Source organism: Vollenhovia emeryi, unplaced genomic scaffold, assembly GCF_000949405.1.
Source record: "Vollenhovia emeryi isolate VEMERY1.0 unplaced genomic scaffold, V.emery_V1.0 DF939130.1, whole genome shotgun sequence".
Taxonomy (NCBI): Eukaryota; Metazoa; Arthropoda; class Insecta; order Hymenoptera; family Formicidae; genus Vollenhovia; species Vollenhovia emeryi.
Window position 1 is genome coordinate 525773 of NW_011967236.1, and position 17556 is coordinate 543328.

Below are 17556 nucleotides of genomic sequence, written 5' to 3' on the forward strand. Positions count from 1 at the left end.
ATACGCAAATGCGTAGTACGACGAATGAAAACAAGAGAATTTTGGTTAAACCTTCCTTGAAACATTTTTACATTATGTTAATAACGAGGTTGTTAACGAGGCTATTTACATCGTTAATGCAAATAAAAAGGTTGATAAGACGAAATAAAGTTACATAAAAAAGAAAAATTAATAACACTGTCCAAAAACTTGTGAGTTACCTTCTCGTGCTTACTTTGCACAAAAGTGCTACGGTAAATTATAAAAATTATTTTTTTCAATCGTATAATTATAAACCGGCGATATAATAGGAAGGTAGTACTGCGAAAAAGATAATGCATACGCTCGCAAAACCCTGTTTTGTCTGAAACACACGGCTTCGCGAAATGTATTTTAAAAAAGATACAATCGCGACAATGCATTTTTGCAAAGCAATGCAGAGCCAGCAAATATTACGATTTGCATTCTCGGTAACGAAATAGAAAGGCAGCCGAAGTAGTAGTTTGTATCGAGATAGCTAGTATTTGTGTTACATACTCGTTATTATTAGTCGCTCGATAGTATTATAAAATATCGATGCAACGAAAGAAAAGTAACGGGGAGATTCGTACTTTTTCGTACCCCGTCAACTAGATTTGTTTAAAAATACGGAGCAGCAATAGTTATATAGTTATGCGAGCATTTATCAATGAGGCAAGTAAAATGAAATTTCGTACTCGTTAATCATTATGTCCACAAGTAACGTAGAAAAATTCAATTATCAACCTTCATTAAAACAAATTTGTACTACCGCGATTGCGGATTTTAATTTCTTCTCTTCAATACATAGATACAAATGCACAAATACGCCCACTCTCGACTTGTCCGCGCGCACGTTCACTCGTATATGCTCGTCTCAGTCTCGTGTTGTGTATGTACGCGTACATGCTTTTTTATGCCCTTTCAATCTACGTTTATTCATTCTTTTATGGATACCAACCGGGCTCGCCTTTCATTTTGTTTCAACGGAGGAGGAGAGAACCGAATGAAAAGTTGAAACGGGCGGAGGAAAAGAGTAGAAATAAACGAATGTGAGGGTAGGAGAGGGACGGAAGGGTACGTACGGAGAAAGAGGGGAAGCGGAGGATCGAGGGGGGAAATGAAAAAGGAGACAAGGAGAAAGGGGCGAGAGCGGGTGGCGGGTTGTTACTCCCGCGATGGTGCTGGGGCAGGGGAGGAAAGGCTCGCTCGAAGGTGGAGGAAGAGTATATAAACCTGTAGAAATGCATTAGGTACCTACCTACGGGCGATATTACCCAGGGAAAAATTCTGCTTCTCAAAGGGTCGCCCCGAGTGCTTTTCAAAGTAGATTTTCGGAACGAGCTTGTCCGATCTTTCTTAAAAGGATCGCATCGAAAGGGGGAAATTGCACTAACTCGATGGACACGAGGGCCTACCGATTTAATCACCAACGCCGTAAGATTTTATCTTTCGATTTAGAAAAAACAAATATTTATCTTTTTTAAATCGCAGTGGAATGTCACAGTCCTAACGTTACGTTGAATATTCTAGTTTAAGTGGATTTTATTACATTGCGCGTGCTGCATATGCAAGTATTAGAAAGGAATCAGATCTTACAAAATATATAGAAAATTTACTTCTACCTGCAATGAGATAGAACATTCCGACTTACGTATATAAATTAGATATTCTCTACGAGTTTGCGTCAGTGTGAGTTTATTGGGCGGCGAGTACTATCTAAATTTTCATTTTATTTCTTATTATCCTGTGTATGTAAAAAAAAAAATGCGGATTGAAAATATTTTTTAATAAAAATCTGACTGATAGTTTTTATTCGATATTTTTCGAAATAGATCCGATACCGCGATTAATAATATGAACAGTTTCAAACGATTTTATCCACTTATTTAAATTAGGCAACTGTGAGCGTAAATGAAACGCCCATTGCATTATTATTCGCCGTTTTATTACTTCGTTTTATTACTTCGTAGCGGGAGATCTGACGAATAGATACGCACAATCGGAAACATTGATCGCGCGATGCCAGACACAACGGTATTCTATGGAAGAGATTTAATTTAGACGAACGTTTCAAATCAGATTGAACCGGGAAATAAGGACGTTGTATGGTAATAGTAGTAGTACCGATGGCGATGGTGTAGTGAGAAGCAATAGAATCGAGAGGGACGGGATGTAGGGGAGAAAAGAGAGGAGAGAAAACCTTTCATAGTGTTGGGATAAACGAAGAGAGAAATGGGATCGGACGTACCACCGTTGACTAATCCTGCAGCGTCGAGGAATCAATAAAAATTAATAATCATTGCTTGTAATTATCACGGTTTTTAATTAAAATTTATACGTATACCAATTAATTAGCATTCACAAGTGTTTGTTCAGGCAATCTTTTGTTTCAGGCAGGTTTAAAAAACAGTTGTTTCAATTTTAAACTACCTAAATAACCAACTACTCAGTGCTCATTTTAAAATTAAATCTAAAATACCGTTAAGCAAAAATATCTGGAATAAAAACCGATTGTAAAAGCTAAATGGACAGATACTTGCAAATAATAATGCTTTAACGGTGCGTTTTTCCAAATGTTTTAAATCGATTTACATTTGGAGCCAAGTCGTTTAACGTTCGAAAAAGCCCGTGGCTGGATTTTTATCGCATCCTGATCTTGCGTACGAATAGTCGGGATTGTGGCCGAAAATAAATTTTTTTATCCCATTTCCATATACATTACATAATTAAAGTCTCACGATTGAATAATTTCGACTTATTTCACGATATATTTAGTAAATCTGATGCAACTTCCACTTTCTCATTAATTGCCTTGAGTATGTTGAGTATGTGATTTAATCGTTTAAGTAGCAAATGAATGATTATAACAATGCACTTGTACATATAAGCCGTTTCCCATCTTTTATACTATCTATATTATGCTGAACAGATATTACACGATTAGATCATGTACTCTTACTTGTTTATCTTATAATATTTTCAAGTCGCGTATTCGTCGAGATTTCAGAGAGACTTATTCGAATCGTGTCTAAACAGATACGCGCGCGTTGGCTTTTTGCAAACGCAAAAACATTACGGATTGAAGATCTTTTGTTTTAAAATAGAAATCGTTTAGCAATAACGCATACCAGCGACAGAATACAATTTGACCCCCCCCCCCTCCGTGAACTGGAGCGCAGCCTAATGACAATAATTTCTAACCGTTTCATAAATTGGATAGAATTTTCCCTTATTCCTCGAGTTGCCTATTTCATCGAATTGATTTTGTCGAAAGGTCGTTAGATTCGTTAGGAGAAATCCAGATACGTTTCTTGCACTCGTAGTATTTTTTTATGGAAAATGTTTGCTTGAAAAATATATAATTGCCGGCACACGTGAAACTTGGAAAGGTCGGTGTCACTCAGGTAAAAAAAAAAATGCGCAACCTTTCTCACGCGCGAAGTACAGCGTAAGGTTCTCTAATGTGAGACAGTGGGTTTTCAACCCGTCCGAGTTCAATAGCGGATCTTTTTTCGGCAACGATTGCACGATCTAACGAACAATTTTCCACCAAACAGATTTCACTCCGAGGGCAATAAATTGACGGTGAGACCAGCAGAAGCTCCGCTGTCTCGTTTTAGGGGCCCATCACATAATAGGGGACTTTCCGCTGTACAATGTGGTTTTTCATAATCAGACGTAATCATTGCGTCTCAACTGAGCGCACCAGGCGACACTCTGCGCCTCGCTGCCCGCTTCGCGTACGCTTGGCGCGAGACCGTGCTGCGTTTCCCGATTGGCCTTATACTTGTGCTATCAGCGGCGTTCAACTCACCTTGTAGGAATACTGATCGAACATCCTGCAGGCCTCGAGATCGCTACTGAGAACGGAATAACCGGCATCCATACTGACCCGACGCTTCTTCTCGCCGCCTAGAACGAGCCCTTGTAAATGAAAAGCGATCTATCACGCACAGACACAGTTTAATAACTAGTACCGAACAAACTGATCGCAATTGCACCAACTATGCCGTCGTTCATCGTACGATTCGTTTTACGCACAGGCGCAGCGCGCAATCGTAATAATCGCGGTACTGTCTCTCGTCGCGTTGCACTTGATCGGCGTTTCGGCACACGCTTCAGGGTTCGTACTCCCAATCGCGACGCGCGTGTAGCCCGAGGACGAACGAATCGCGCGGGTGTCTGCCGGCGAACTTGGATTTCGGCGGGAACTCGCGATTCAATTTCAACTATTTCTCGATCGCCGTGATATTCAAATGTCTCGTCGCGCAATCGGCGGATTGTCCGCCGCTCCTGCGCCGGCGACCGAACGCGGCGTGCGTGAATTCTACTTTTTCAAAGTGACAGGCGGCAGCATACGCGGCTTAAACCGAATTTCGCTGCGACCGGGAGCGCCGGCGATCGCTCTTCCGACTCTCGGGACCACTGTCGATTGCGCGCGGCCGAAAGTGGGCCGCCAACGTAGCACGTGGACAACGCGACTGCGATCGTCACTGGTTGAGGTCGGCAGGTGCCATGCAAGACGTCGAGATAGTGCGGTTTGTAACGAGAGAGGGCGACCGCCGGCGGCCGCGCGCGCGAGCGTGCAACGGCGGTTGTACATCGGTGGCTGTATGGCGGTTACGCTCGTGGCGGTGGCCAGGGGAACCCTCTTCTTCGCTCTGCTCCGCTGCGTCGTGAGCGCTGGCGCGAACGCGAGTCTTAAGATTAAGGGCCGCGCACACCTCGGGGTGCACGGGGCGTACGAGTGTCTTGTACGACGGCGTTGTGTTATGTTAGGTTAGGGTTAGGGTTCGCGTACGATATCGCAATATCGCGCGCTACGCGTGCCACCGCGACAGTGTCATTGGTGCAACACGAGATGGTTTTCCCACCATGAAACTCGATGTTGCTCTCTGTTCGCCTGCTCCTCTCTCCCCCCCCCCTCTATCTCTCTCTCCCACTCCCCCTGGTTCTCTCCCCCTCCCCTACTCCCCCTCCCCGCCGTCTCTCTCACTCTTTCTCCTTTCTCCTCTCCCCCTCTCCTTCCCTCCACCCCCTCCTAACCGTTCGATGTACATGACGTTCGTCGATCGTTTTCTCGCGACCGTCCGCTCACGCGGGATTCGCAGAACGGATCGACTTCCCTCCTTCTCGGTGCGCGACTCCGACAGGAACGCGTATGGCCCGCGTCACTTCGCGAAAACCCTAGAGTCACGGATGCCACCTTTATATTCTTCGCAGTTCTGCTGTCTTTTGCCGTGTGTATCGAACAAACGCCTCGCAACGCGGCGACACGCGTTATCCGAACACGAATCCAGAGTTTTGTCTTCTATCTCCAATTGGTTCCCCCGTAATTGCCTATACATTCTATTTATATGCCCGGTTTATTGATCATTACAATTAAAATTGTATTACTAGCACGAACAACAGAAACGCCTTGTACGGTCACGCTGCGATGTGCACTATACATTCTGCAAAAGTAGCGTAGCGCAAAAAGGTGACGCCTGTAATTTTTCGACCTTTTTTATTAAAAGAAAATCTACGTAAAAATATAATCAAGAATTGTGTAATTTAATTATTTGGATATATTTTACGCACGTTAACGATCTTAATTAATTATTGTATTAATATCATCGACATATCTTTATAGGGACAATACACGCTGAAGATGACTAATTGTAAGTCGAAACGTCCGTTAGTTAGACATAGATTTAAGAAATTGCGTTTTCATACTGCCATCATAATTAAGTCAGATTAGAAAAACTTTGTAAATTGTAAACCTTGTTGCAGCTGATTTTTAACGTTTTATTAAATTATTTTTCGCTCGTAATACTATTGGCCTTACATTTTTAATTCCTCCCTAAATTATTTTCATTTTCTTTTACTTCTTGTCTTTTATACACTGAGGATGGTCTAAAGAAAGACCGAAACGTTTGTTAATTTTTATACTTAAATAAACAAATTTTTATCTTCTGACACTAACACCCAGTCTAGACTCTTAGCCCCCTTTATTCATTGATTTTTAATTCCTTGTTTAAAAAAACGAGCTTGTATTCAATTTTCTTTGGATATGTTGCTCTTTGTTTGCCTGCTCCTCCCCCCTCTCTCTCTCTCTCTACCTCCCCCTTTTGTTAAGAAAAAAACATGATATCAACATTTATCAAAAGAAAATCTATCTAAAAATATAATCAAGAATTATGTAATTTAATTATTTGGATATATTTTGTTAGAAAAAAATAAACATTTTTATCTTCTCTACAAAAGTAACGACATCAACATTTATTAAAAGAAAATCTACGTGAAAATGTATTCCGGTTATTGTTAAATGAATCTTATTGCATCCTCAACGATTAAATAAATGACGGAGATGAAGAGCACGAATTTTACTTAACGTTTTCGGCTCCTACCGCGTGCGAATCGACCATTTAGCAGCAGGAGATAATAAAACTGGGACGGACATGGAAGCAAGAGCAATTACGGGAGAAATCACATTCCACAGTACGTAAAGTCAATATGGAGCACTATGGATTTTACATCTTCTTGAGAATATTTTCCTAATACAACCTTAACGGGGGAGGGGGGCTAAATTAAGTTAAAGAACTACAATTATATATTGCAAAACTAAATTTCGCTATTTACGCGAATTACGGTAAAGTTGTTGCCTTATTTTATTATTTTATATCAAATCAAATGTTTAGCTATCGGTATAGTTTATCTTTTGTTTCTTAATTACTATTCAGGTATAGCATATCTGTACAATGCCGTGAATAACCTTTCGTGCCTAATAATTCACGCCTAATTCCCCATTTCTTTAAATCACGTACGTCAAAATAATAAGAAACGCATATGCGCACCTAAAAACATGTGTGTGTTTAGAAAAATTACTTCACTTTTAAATTTATTTCATTAGACAAATAAGACTTGATCGCATTATTAGATACTTGAAGCTTGTTTGACAACACGAGTCCCACAGCAATTGGAGCAAATATCGATCAAGTTCGTCATCAACTAACTGCCGAGGAGCCGCGAGGTGTTATATCATAAAGCAAACCCGATCGTGGGCATCATATACGTAGGGTCAGTGACGGCTAGTAGTCACGTGATTTGCACGTGGGTTTCATTCATAAAACGTGTTCGTAAGTTGTAGCCGCAGCAATGCCGACAGTAGCAGCAGCGGTGGCTGGCTGTTGCCGATGTAGTAGTAACAACACTGGTAGTAGTGATGCGCGCAACAACAGCGGGAGATAGTAGTAGTAGTATCAGTAGTAGTAACTGCGGTAGGTAACAAGCAGGCAGGCAGGCAGGCAGACAGACAGGCTATCAGGCAGGAAGGTGGTTAGCCCGAACTGGCTGGCTGGCAAGTGGAGGCAACGACGGATGCCGTAGAATGGAGTTTGTAGTGGCGCGCGATGTGTTGGTTTACACGCGTTAGATTTTCGCCCCGAGCGAGCTGTCCAACCAACCAGCCAACCAGCCAAGTGAAGCGGAGGAAAAACGAGGAAGAGGACTCACGCGATCGTGGGATCAGATGTGATATCTCTTTCGCTTTCTTTTCCCGACCCTTCTCTCTTCGGCTTTTTCGTGCGAGCTTCCTGAAAGCTTCCCCTGTGTCAAGTATCCGTTATCCGCACTGTCGTCTCAAAATTACACCTTTAAAACCGTCTTTATTCCTCGCCTCATTTTCCCGCAGTCTGACTGCCTCTGCTCTTTTACTTTTATCCCTCCCCCCCTCTTTTTACTAGCTGTGATGCTCGTTCGCTCATGTTCATATGAATCCAACGAGCTCCGATGAGCGTAAGCTCTCGAGCAATAATTTTATTGAAATCGTGCTTTAATTTCTTTCCTATCTTGCTTGCGAATCTTACATTTGTGTGTGAGACATTATTGAAAAATATCCAAGTACTAACTTGTTAACATTATGGATGCAACGTTAGTTCACGAAACACTGAGAAAATAACAAATGGATACTGCGATTCTTAAAACCTGATCGTCTTACAGACTACAGAATCAATTTCTGAATAATAAATTTACAGTCAATTACCACTGTGCAAGCATTTCTACGAAAAGTCCCGCACTCATATTAATGCATATGATTATGATTAACAATTTTGTGGATTACGTTACAATATCTTATTATTATCATCGTGGTCATTAATTTAGCGGCATGTGAAACGGTATCATCAATCTTTTTTCCCGCCCGTTCGTTATCAGCATTGCAGTCACATTAAAAAAAATTTTTTCGACCCTTCGCTCGTCAGAATTTCTTCAGCCTCGCATGAACCAATCTTAATCTTTGCAATCAGGCTGCATTTTTCATTCACGATTATTACAACGAAGCGATATTCCACCGTCTCTTAAGGCTTGATCAGTTCTACATACGATAATGAGGACTTACAAGTCGCGTAATATGCATACGTTCTTAAAAACAGCATACGTACATTTTAGACTTCCGAGTCTCGTTGAACGCGCGCATATCCCGCGGGAATCAATATCCGCGCGTCTCCCAGCCTCTCCCCTACACCCCTGTCTTCCCCAGCCCCTCATCGACCATCTCTCGTTCTCCTGCCTCCCTCTTTCCTACGGTATATGGATTTACCCCCTCACTCATACTTTCTCACGGGTGCTGCACCTTCTTCCATACCGTGCACTGTGTACCACCCCTCCCCCTCCCCCACCTCCCCCTCCCCTAGGCAGAGTGGAGTGGAGTAAAGCGGAGAGGAGCGGAATGGAGCGGTGCGGCCGTCCGCCTCTGATGAATGTGATTTTGAGAAGGGGAGAGCGGAATACGGCCGCCTACCTTCCTCCTTTTGGTACCTCTACACCCCTTTCTACCACCCACTCACTCTCCCCACGCCAGACTCGATCCCTCCTGCTCCCCTTACCCCACCATCTTCTCTCCTCTATCAACTTCCACCACGTCAACCTACCAACCTCTCCTTCGTTTCTCTACCCCGGCAGCTACGTCTCTCCCAAGTCGACACACAACTACAAAACATTCAATTTGAACGTAAAGTTAAAACGAAATGGATTTTCCAGCGTGAGTACAGTCACTATCAAAAGCCCACGCTCAGTCTCCCCGATGATTGCACGTAGATTCGCGATATCAGAAAAAAATGCAGATAACAGAAAAGTGTTAATATTTTTACGTACCGCGCTTTCGTGCAATCGAAATGTCTTTGTGTTTATTCTTCTACAAGAGTACCCTTCATAATGGATATCGGAATAATGCAGATTGCGTGCAACATTAATTGTATTGCTTTGCCGCTCAGAAATAATTTCAATGTTTTAACAATTGTTTCTTCCTTTTACTTCTTTGTTCTTCCTTTGTTCTTTGCTTAATAAAGTAATTATTGTTTGTATGATATCTCATTTTATTGCTGTCTGTTTTATTGTTCTAAGGCATGAATTAGTTATCACGAAGATTGGAATTTGGAAAGATTCTCTGTCGAAATCTTCTAAAATTACCAATTCTTAATATCCCTATCACAAATTTAAAAAAATCGATCAAGTTGCTTGCGATGAATTAACTACTAATTATTCAATGTTCTTTGCGTATCTTCTCTTGTCAATGATTTTAATTATAAAACAGTTGTGAAACTTAAATTAGATTATATATTTCAGGAATATCTTAAAAAAATAGTTGAATATTGGTATTATGTGTGTGTGTTAATCATGGTATGAGTAGAACGAAGAAAGACAAATTTTCTTGTAATAACAGAAGTAACTTCGAATCAAATCAAAATAAAAATGGATTCGTGAAAGAATCTACACTTTAGTGAATCGTAAGTGAGAAATGAATTATGCATTTGACTAACGGGGATCCTCCTTCTTGTTTTTGGTTTACCCGAGGAAGCGAAGAAATAAAAAAAACCTGATAGAAAAATATACGAAGTACATGAAGACGAAGAATATAACTTTTCTCTTGTAGTCATCTCCTTTTTTTAAATTATCAGAGAATACAGTTCTTCGTGAAGGAGCATTACATGCAAAGAATGTATGTAAAATACATTTTTCTAACTTTTTAAATTTATAAATCTCAAATCAGTTTTTTTATCTATATTTCGCGAAATCTACCAATTTTTTTGTCATGTGTATGTCACCGATTAAAAAAAGAGTGGTGAAGTACGACAGAAAGTGCAGTATACGAAGTGCAGTATACAAAGCATAGGTTTGCAACAATATAGTTTTAACAAGGGATTTTCCGTGGGAATGAATCAACCCTTGTACATTTTGCCAGGAATCGACTATGGTCACCCTCAACTTTAACCTCGTTTTCACCCTCGCTCTCAGCTACATTCTCGCTTCTCCTCTTCCGCTCTTTCTTATACGGCCGAGTTCCTTGACAGAAAACTGGCTTCGCTCTACTGTCCTTACGTAGTTGGTTGAGTAGGTCAGGCAAAGACTTTCAAGGTCAAGTTCACGGCCATTCTAACGCAAGCATGTTGTAATTGATATATTACATGCTTGTTATATTTTACCGTTTATAGTAATCTGTAGTTTTACATTTGTAAAGATTACTTAATAAAATAGGTATCTGATAGAGATAACGAAGCAATGATAAGTAACGAATACTCTAAAGTATTTACTGGTAAGCGTTATATGTATAATATATGAAAGGGAGAGCGATGATTCTTAGGAACAACGTATCGTCAAACGAGATGTCTCTCATCCAATTAACCGTTTTTAATTTTACAGAAGAAATTTTGCATCAATGCAGATTAATGCTTGCACTAATGCTCGGCAAAGTGATGTTCAGTTGAATGCTTCAATCGCAAAATATTTATAAAACGTAGTCACAAAGTTAAAAAAAAAAGAAGGAAGAACGCTCATTTTCTGTTCCTTGTCGTTAAAATCTTGAACGTGTTTGTTTAAAAGTAACTGTTGTGTAAAAGATAATAAGAGAAATATAATATTTTTTTTCAATATTATTGCCTTTAATATTCTCTTTAACATTTAACTAATTAGAAGAGCTTAGTAAGAGCTACAAGTGTTGTATCTGTCAGTGCGCTATTCCTGGGTGATGTATTAGTTAGAGAATAATTATTATAGATATAGGAGATTCATAAAAGATGGGATCAAATCAGCTTGATTTCCGCCTACTTTATAACCTTCTATTTCGTAGTATCTCTGTTTCGATTAAGCTTAATCATTTAACTATTGCTTGCGTCACAATACCGTGATACTTGTTGAAAAATCGGAGGAAAAGGAAAAAAATACGAGAATACTCTCGCATTCTTCTCAACAAATATTATGAATTTAAATATATCGCTTAAAACTGCTGCTCGCGTGAAAAGTGACATTTTAGTAATTAATTAATTTTGATCAAGAATTGTACATTTTATGCTGTTTCTGACATATTGTTAAATAACACATAACAATAATAAGTAGTTCAATTTATTTACAAGAGTAATTATCATCTGTTAAATGTTGTACGGAGATAAACCAAGGACGATTGACTGTATGTATCATAATAGAATTTCTTTCATATGTTTTATCAAACGTTTTTATACTTTCATAAAGAATTGTCTTGTCTCTTTCACTAGCACTTGGTCATTTACGAAGACGACAAAAGTTAAAGACTTTCAATAAAATCTTTTGGTTATTGCCTGTTTTCTCAAGCTCGTAGTTATATGTATTAACAAAAATTTTTACCGTACACGTATGTACGTACATACATTAATCAATCTCTAAATTTTAAATCATTATTCAAGTTATTTTGTTCAGAGATTTATTCACAGCGTATTGTAGATAGATATTCAGATCTATTTGATCTCTTTCACTGCTTTGTTTAATCAAGCATAACAGCATAACAATCGCATTATTTTCATCCACGGTTGCGTAGTAACTGCCGAATATTGTTTCTACGTCACATACATATGTATTACGAAGCATAGTATTCCGAACTTGGAATAATTGAATTTTCAGTAATATAATTAGTAACGAAATTATACAATAGTTACTTTTAAACAACAATGATAATATTTGTGGGCACTATGCTCATTTTTGAACTTCCGTTTCTCTCTAAGAAAAATTAACAATGTATTGTTTTATATCATATTATTAATGTTGTATTAATAATCATTTTCCCTAATTTTTTTTCCAGGTCCTAATCAATTTTTCGATAATCTAATGTGCATTTGTTATTGCCGTCATCATTGGTTGTCTAGAAAATTTATAATCTGCTCTTTTTCCATAATATATAAACAAAAAAAAATTACTGCACTTGTAAATATCGATAATCAGATAGAAATCCATTCGCGAGTCTGTTTTTTTAATTCAAATTGTAGTAGCTAATGACAACTGGTTTGTATATCATATATACGATACTAATATTATTTTAAGACAGATAACTGATCGATATTGTGAGATTGTTTTGAGATATCTGCTTGCTTAATTACGATAAATAACAAATGAGCTAAGAATAAGATGAAACGTCAAAGTAACATGCTGTTAAGAAAATTATAAAATTTCATGAAAGCGAATAAACTTTAACGAAAACAAAATGAAAATGTATTGCTTGAAAGGAGAAAAATGTCAAGAAAGATACATATATTTCAAATATAACGTGAATTTCTAGAAAATCAATACACTATGAAAAATAACAAGAACCAATAAATGTAAATATCACAGGAATAACAAAAATTAAAATTTAGCACATAAAATAAACATTCAAAGAGATCAAACGACGTGGCAGCATCACGGCGCCAAATACATAAAGGTACATAGAAGAGATTTGCCGGATGCACCGGGTGCCGATCATATGACTATGGCACAGCATCGTCGATTGTCGAGATGCTTCCATAACTTTATCTGGAGTTTTCGCTTTGTCAAATTTTGAATTTCAATATCTCAGTAATAAAAAAAATCTATTGACACTTTTGACATATAATGTCGATATGAACTTTCGATTGCGATCAGTGAAATCGGTGTAATCAATCCGGAAATTTTGAGATAGAGTTTATGAAAAGTATTACTTTGACGTTTCAGATTAAATCACATGTACGTATGCATACAAAGATTCAGCATTCAAGATCATATATAATGAAATTGAAAAAACCATAAAAGTAGCATACCGGATCGCATTTAATGAAATAAACGCTATATATGATATTTACTATAAATAGATAAGAGAAGAATATTAATAATATATTAAAAGTTCTCGATAAATTATATTATATGTCATTGATATTGTTGCAGATTTAAAATCTAAATTTACAAATTATTATCAAACTATAAAAGAAATAAATATACTTGTACAAGTATATCAAAATGCAACCTGCGCACGCTAAACTTTTATACTTTTTAATACGTTTATCGTATATAGCTTTGAATTTGCTTAAACAAGTACAAAAAATAAAACAGAATTTTAATAAAATAGAACTTTGTATTAATTAAATTAAGTATCTTGAAAAATGTTATTTTTGGAAATTTTTTAATTTGCCTTAATAACTTAAATTAAATTAATTTCACATCTAATATTAATAATAATAATATAGTTTTGAGTAGTTAAGTTTTGATTCAATAATGGATATATTTTTAAGTATTTTTTATATGCTTGGCGTATGCGTTCTTTTTTAAAAAGATGTTTTAGTGATTATATTTTATAATCCTCTTGTAAAATATATAACATGTACCGAAATGACAGGCAAAAAACAAAAACTTTATGAGCAAATAAGGTTGCGACATAGTATAGTTATGCATATAAGCTGGAAAGGAACAAAATCCGATGTAAAGTGAAGAGAAGCACAGAAAATGAGAATAAGAAAAACAGAACAGATGAAGGTTCTGCTTACCACCTGACGGTCTCGTGTCGCAACCTGATCAGCTTTCCGAAGATTCGGTTGCCCGTATTTTGGCTATCATATCGTAAGTTATCTCTCCTAATATCTCTTTGTTATTGCTTTTAAAAATCGAAAATTGTAATTTTTCTAAAACAATATGTTTTTAACGCGAATAATAGAAACGCTTTACACTAAATAAGCATTCTTTCGAAATGAACTGTAAAGAATTTATTGTGAAAAATATCAGTTCAACTAGGACTCGAACCGGATCTACTTAAAATATTTTAATTTTTAACGAAGTTAAAACACTATTGAAAACAAAATTGCATATTTATGTTTTCATATTAATTAAATATGTACCTGTACTTTTTCATCGGCATAGAAACTTATTTGCACATTTTACATAAATTAGTATTCGCTATCTCCTTTGCATTTATTACATTTCTTTTCATTATTATCGATCCGTGAATAGAGACAAAGTCGCAGACAGTTAGGAGAAGTAGAATAAATTGTACCATCATATAAAAGGAAACTCACAGATGGAGATGAGAAAGAAGTCAGAGAAGCGGAATAAGCGTGGCGAAACAGAGCGAGATGGAAAGCGTTGAGCATGATACGTAGTTTGCGAACTTTCCGGATTCGAGAGCTTTTCAATACACGAAAGTTTATACAAATAGAAGCTTCAGGAAATGTATAATATCATGAATAAGTAAAGAAAATTTCATAAATCAATACCCCTCCGCAAACTTTCTTCAATATTACCTCTATTTAAATCATGCAATTACTATTCTTTTCTTCCGTGTCTTTATATTATGGAGTTAATATTTAATACGCTCTAGAAATTTACCGATGCCGATTTGTATAAAATGCAAAATTTGAGATTTCCCAATACAACGATGTTAATGTATTCCCAATATTTTCGATACAACGACAATGATCATCTTCGTTAAGTTACGGTTATATTCTACAGTATTGTAGTCTTCTTATATCGTGAAACGCTATTGAATCAGCCAGTGTATCTTTACAGTCGGAAGAAGCTCTGACCCACTTCCCTTTATGGCGCTATTTCGTAAAAGTTTCCTATAAATTACATTTAGCAACGTCGACTGCGTTGCTAGCGAAGTCGTTTCTATCTCGTAACGGACTGCGTTCTCTTTTCGATGATACATGATACGCCATACGCCATACATTAAGGTGGCTACAGACTTGCAACGTATTACCGTAAAGTTACAAACATTGTTACGATATAGTGTAACGCGACTTAATTTGTTATCGTATCAAATGTGGCGCATTTATATTATTCGTTGGTATTATTTTGAAGCTCCCGGTAATGCGAATTCGAGTAATGCAAAGACGTACAAAAATAGCACACAGTAGTTGCATATATTTAAATTTACTATTGAAAAAGTGTTGAAGCAAGTATGTACATTCTACATGTACTGAAATTGTCATCTTTATCTCGTACTGCCTTATTTAAAATTAAGGCCATAAAATTTCAGAATAATCAAGCAGATATTTTTCACTGGAGTGCTGAAAACCGACGAGATAGCAATCGTAAATTTGGGAATTACCCAGCTGCTAAGTGCTCGTCCAAGCATATTTATACTGTAACTGTAACATTCCTTTGAATGAACACGTTGCATAATCTCCTAGTACATTTTTGATTTGTAACATTGCTGCGCATTCTGTTCACATTATCGTAACAGTGATACGTAACAATGATATGTTACGGAGTCACGTTACAAGTCTGTGCCCATCTTTATACATATATGCTGTCGTACGGTAGTGGGTACATGGTACTCGATACATGGCTTGCCATTGAAAATAAATGATAGGTAAATGTGATAGAAAATGCTAATAGAAAAAGCAGATAAAATGAAAGAAATGTAGCGATGATAAGATAATAGAATTACGAGTAAACATCGTGTAAAAAACGCGACTTTTTACTAACTCCACTAACTTTGATAATGCTGTTTACAAAAAAATGCAAAGATAATTGCTTTCTGAAGTTTTTCGAGTGCTGAATACCACATTCTGTTTACCACGTTGCTTTAAAACGTTACAATTTAAAAAAATTATGATAAATAAATTCATTTGTCATGAATTTATCTTTTATTCATAAGCGACACAATAAATAGTGACCCCAAAAACACACGTTTTAACTCATTTTCTTGGTCCCCGAAATTCGATTTAAATTGTATGCCAAACGACGCTGTATGATGGGACATTAATTTCAGAAAAGAATTAGTCAAGCATATGGTAGTTTTGAAAATGCGGGGAGTCAAAGTGGCCAAATTCCCAATATCATGCAAGCACAATAGATACGAAAAGACAATTGAAACTTTTCGAATAATAGTGATGCTTTGCCTAGAATTAGTCAAAATGGTTCTGTGGCCAACCGTACTTTTCTCCTCCACCCCTGTTGCTTAATTTCTTAAAGGGGTAAAAGTGTCTCCAAAAAGTTTTTGCAAAAACGAATGCATATACGATAAAATATACTACAAGAGTATCTCTCTCTTAAAATGTGCTATAAGAATATTGAAGATACTCCAGAGCTAATATCGAAGAGGATTCCCTTTGTTTTTAGAAATTACTTTTAGACATGGTTTCTGACCACACACACAAAAGGTTAGTCTTATAAAAAAAAGAGAGATCTTTTTGTGAAAAATTCCAAGAAAAACAATTTTCATCCTAAACATTTTTTTGTATTTGCATCCGTTTCTGAAAAATTAAACTAAAAGTTCTATTGGGGATAGTTTTACCTCGTCCAAAAATTAAGCAACATAGGTGGAAGGGTCGAATTTTTAAAACGGTGGTCAAATTATTGTAATTTTAAATAAAATACCACCTATTATTACAGAGATTTCAAGGAAGTTTTTTTTTATCTATATCATTCCAGTGCTCGTTTTAAATACGCACATTCCAAATTTTTAATTCTTTTGATTTTACAGTATTTTTTTTATCAAACAGTGAGCAGAGTACATCTGCTATGCAATAGGAGGTTGAGAAGATAGAGGATATGGAAAATGAAATGAAAGATATAAACTTCCCCTTCCAGACAATTTAAAACATATACGCACATGTGGCTATGTGCAAAGAGAGAGGAGGGAGGAAAGAAAAGAGAAAAATAAAAGAGAGGGTAGGGGAAGGAGAGAACGAGCAAAAGAGAGAGAGAAAGGGGAGGGGAGAGTGAGAAAAAGAGATGGATGAGGATGAATAGAAACAGAGGGGCAGGGAGAGATGGAGGGTTCTTGATTATTAGAAAATAGCAATTATATTCGATTAATTTTTTATATAAGAATTCGCATTTGTACGAATAAATTTGTAAGAAATAAACGTAATGTTTCTAAATTATAATTAGTTTTTGTTTATTTTCACGCATTTTTCTAAAAATTATTTATTATAAAAATGGAAGAATATAATTAAATATTTACCTGTTATTAAGAAAATTCTCATTAATTATATTTAATTATCCTGCTTGTTTAAAGACATTACATGATATCTAAATCAGAACTTTAATGTCTTTCAATAAATCAAGTCTTCCTTAAAACTTCTGACCATTTTAAATGATGAAGACAAGATGAAATAAGATCAATCAAGCGTTACAGGTAACAAATTATATACATGCATCTTAATAAATTACAATAATTTATTTCAAAAGTTATTATTGTATAAAATAGCTCTATGCAAATCAACTATTTTTACTATCATGTAATGATATAATGCAATGTCTCCAAAATTGCAGTATTTTTATGTCTTCAGAATGATGTTACGAGACCGACCGTGTATATTT

General features: G+C 36.7%; 1 protein-coding gene across 2 annotated transcripts in view; it reads right to left on the bottom strand.

The window, feature by feature from the left end:
- LOC105568280 (TOX high mobility group box family member 3-like) overlaps positions 1-4599 on the bottom strand; it is an 84563-nt gene extending 79964 nt beyond the window's left edge. Inside the window, exons 1-2 of one of the 2 annotated variants that reach the window (XM_012023812.1) lie at positions 3978-4599; positions 3815-3912 (exon numbers count right to left, since the gene is read on the bottom strand). In XM_012023812.1, coding sequence (XP_011879202.1) covers positions 3815-3912; positions 3978-4020 — 141 coding nt within the window. In that variant the 5' untranslated portion in view covers positions 4021-4599. Of the gene's footprint in view, positions 1-3814; positions 3925-3977 lie in introns of both variants that reach the window. The other variant, XM_012023811.1, reaches the window with a different exon arrangement.
- Between the last annotated feature and the right edge of the window lie 12957 nt (positions 4600-17556).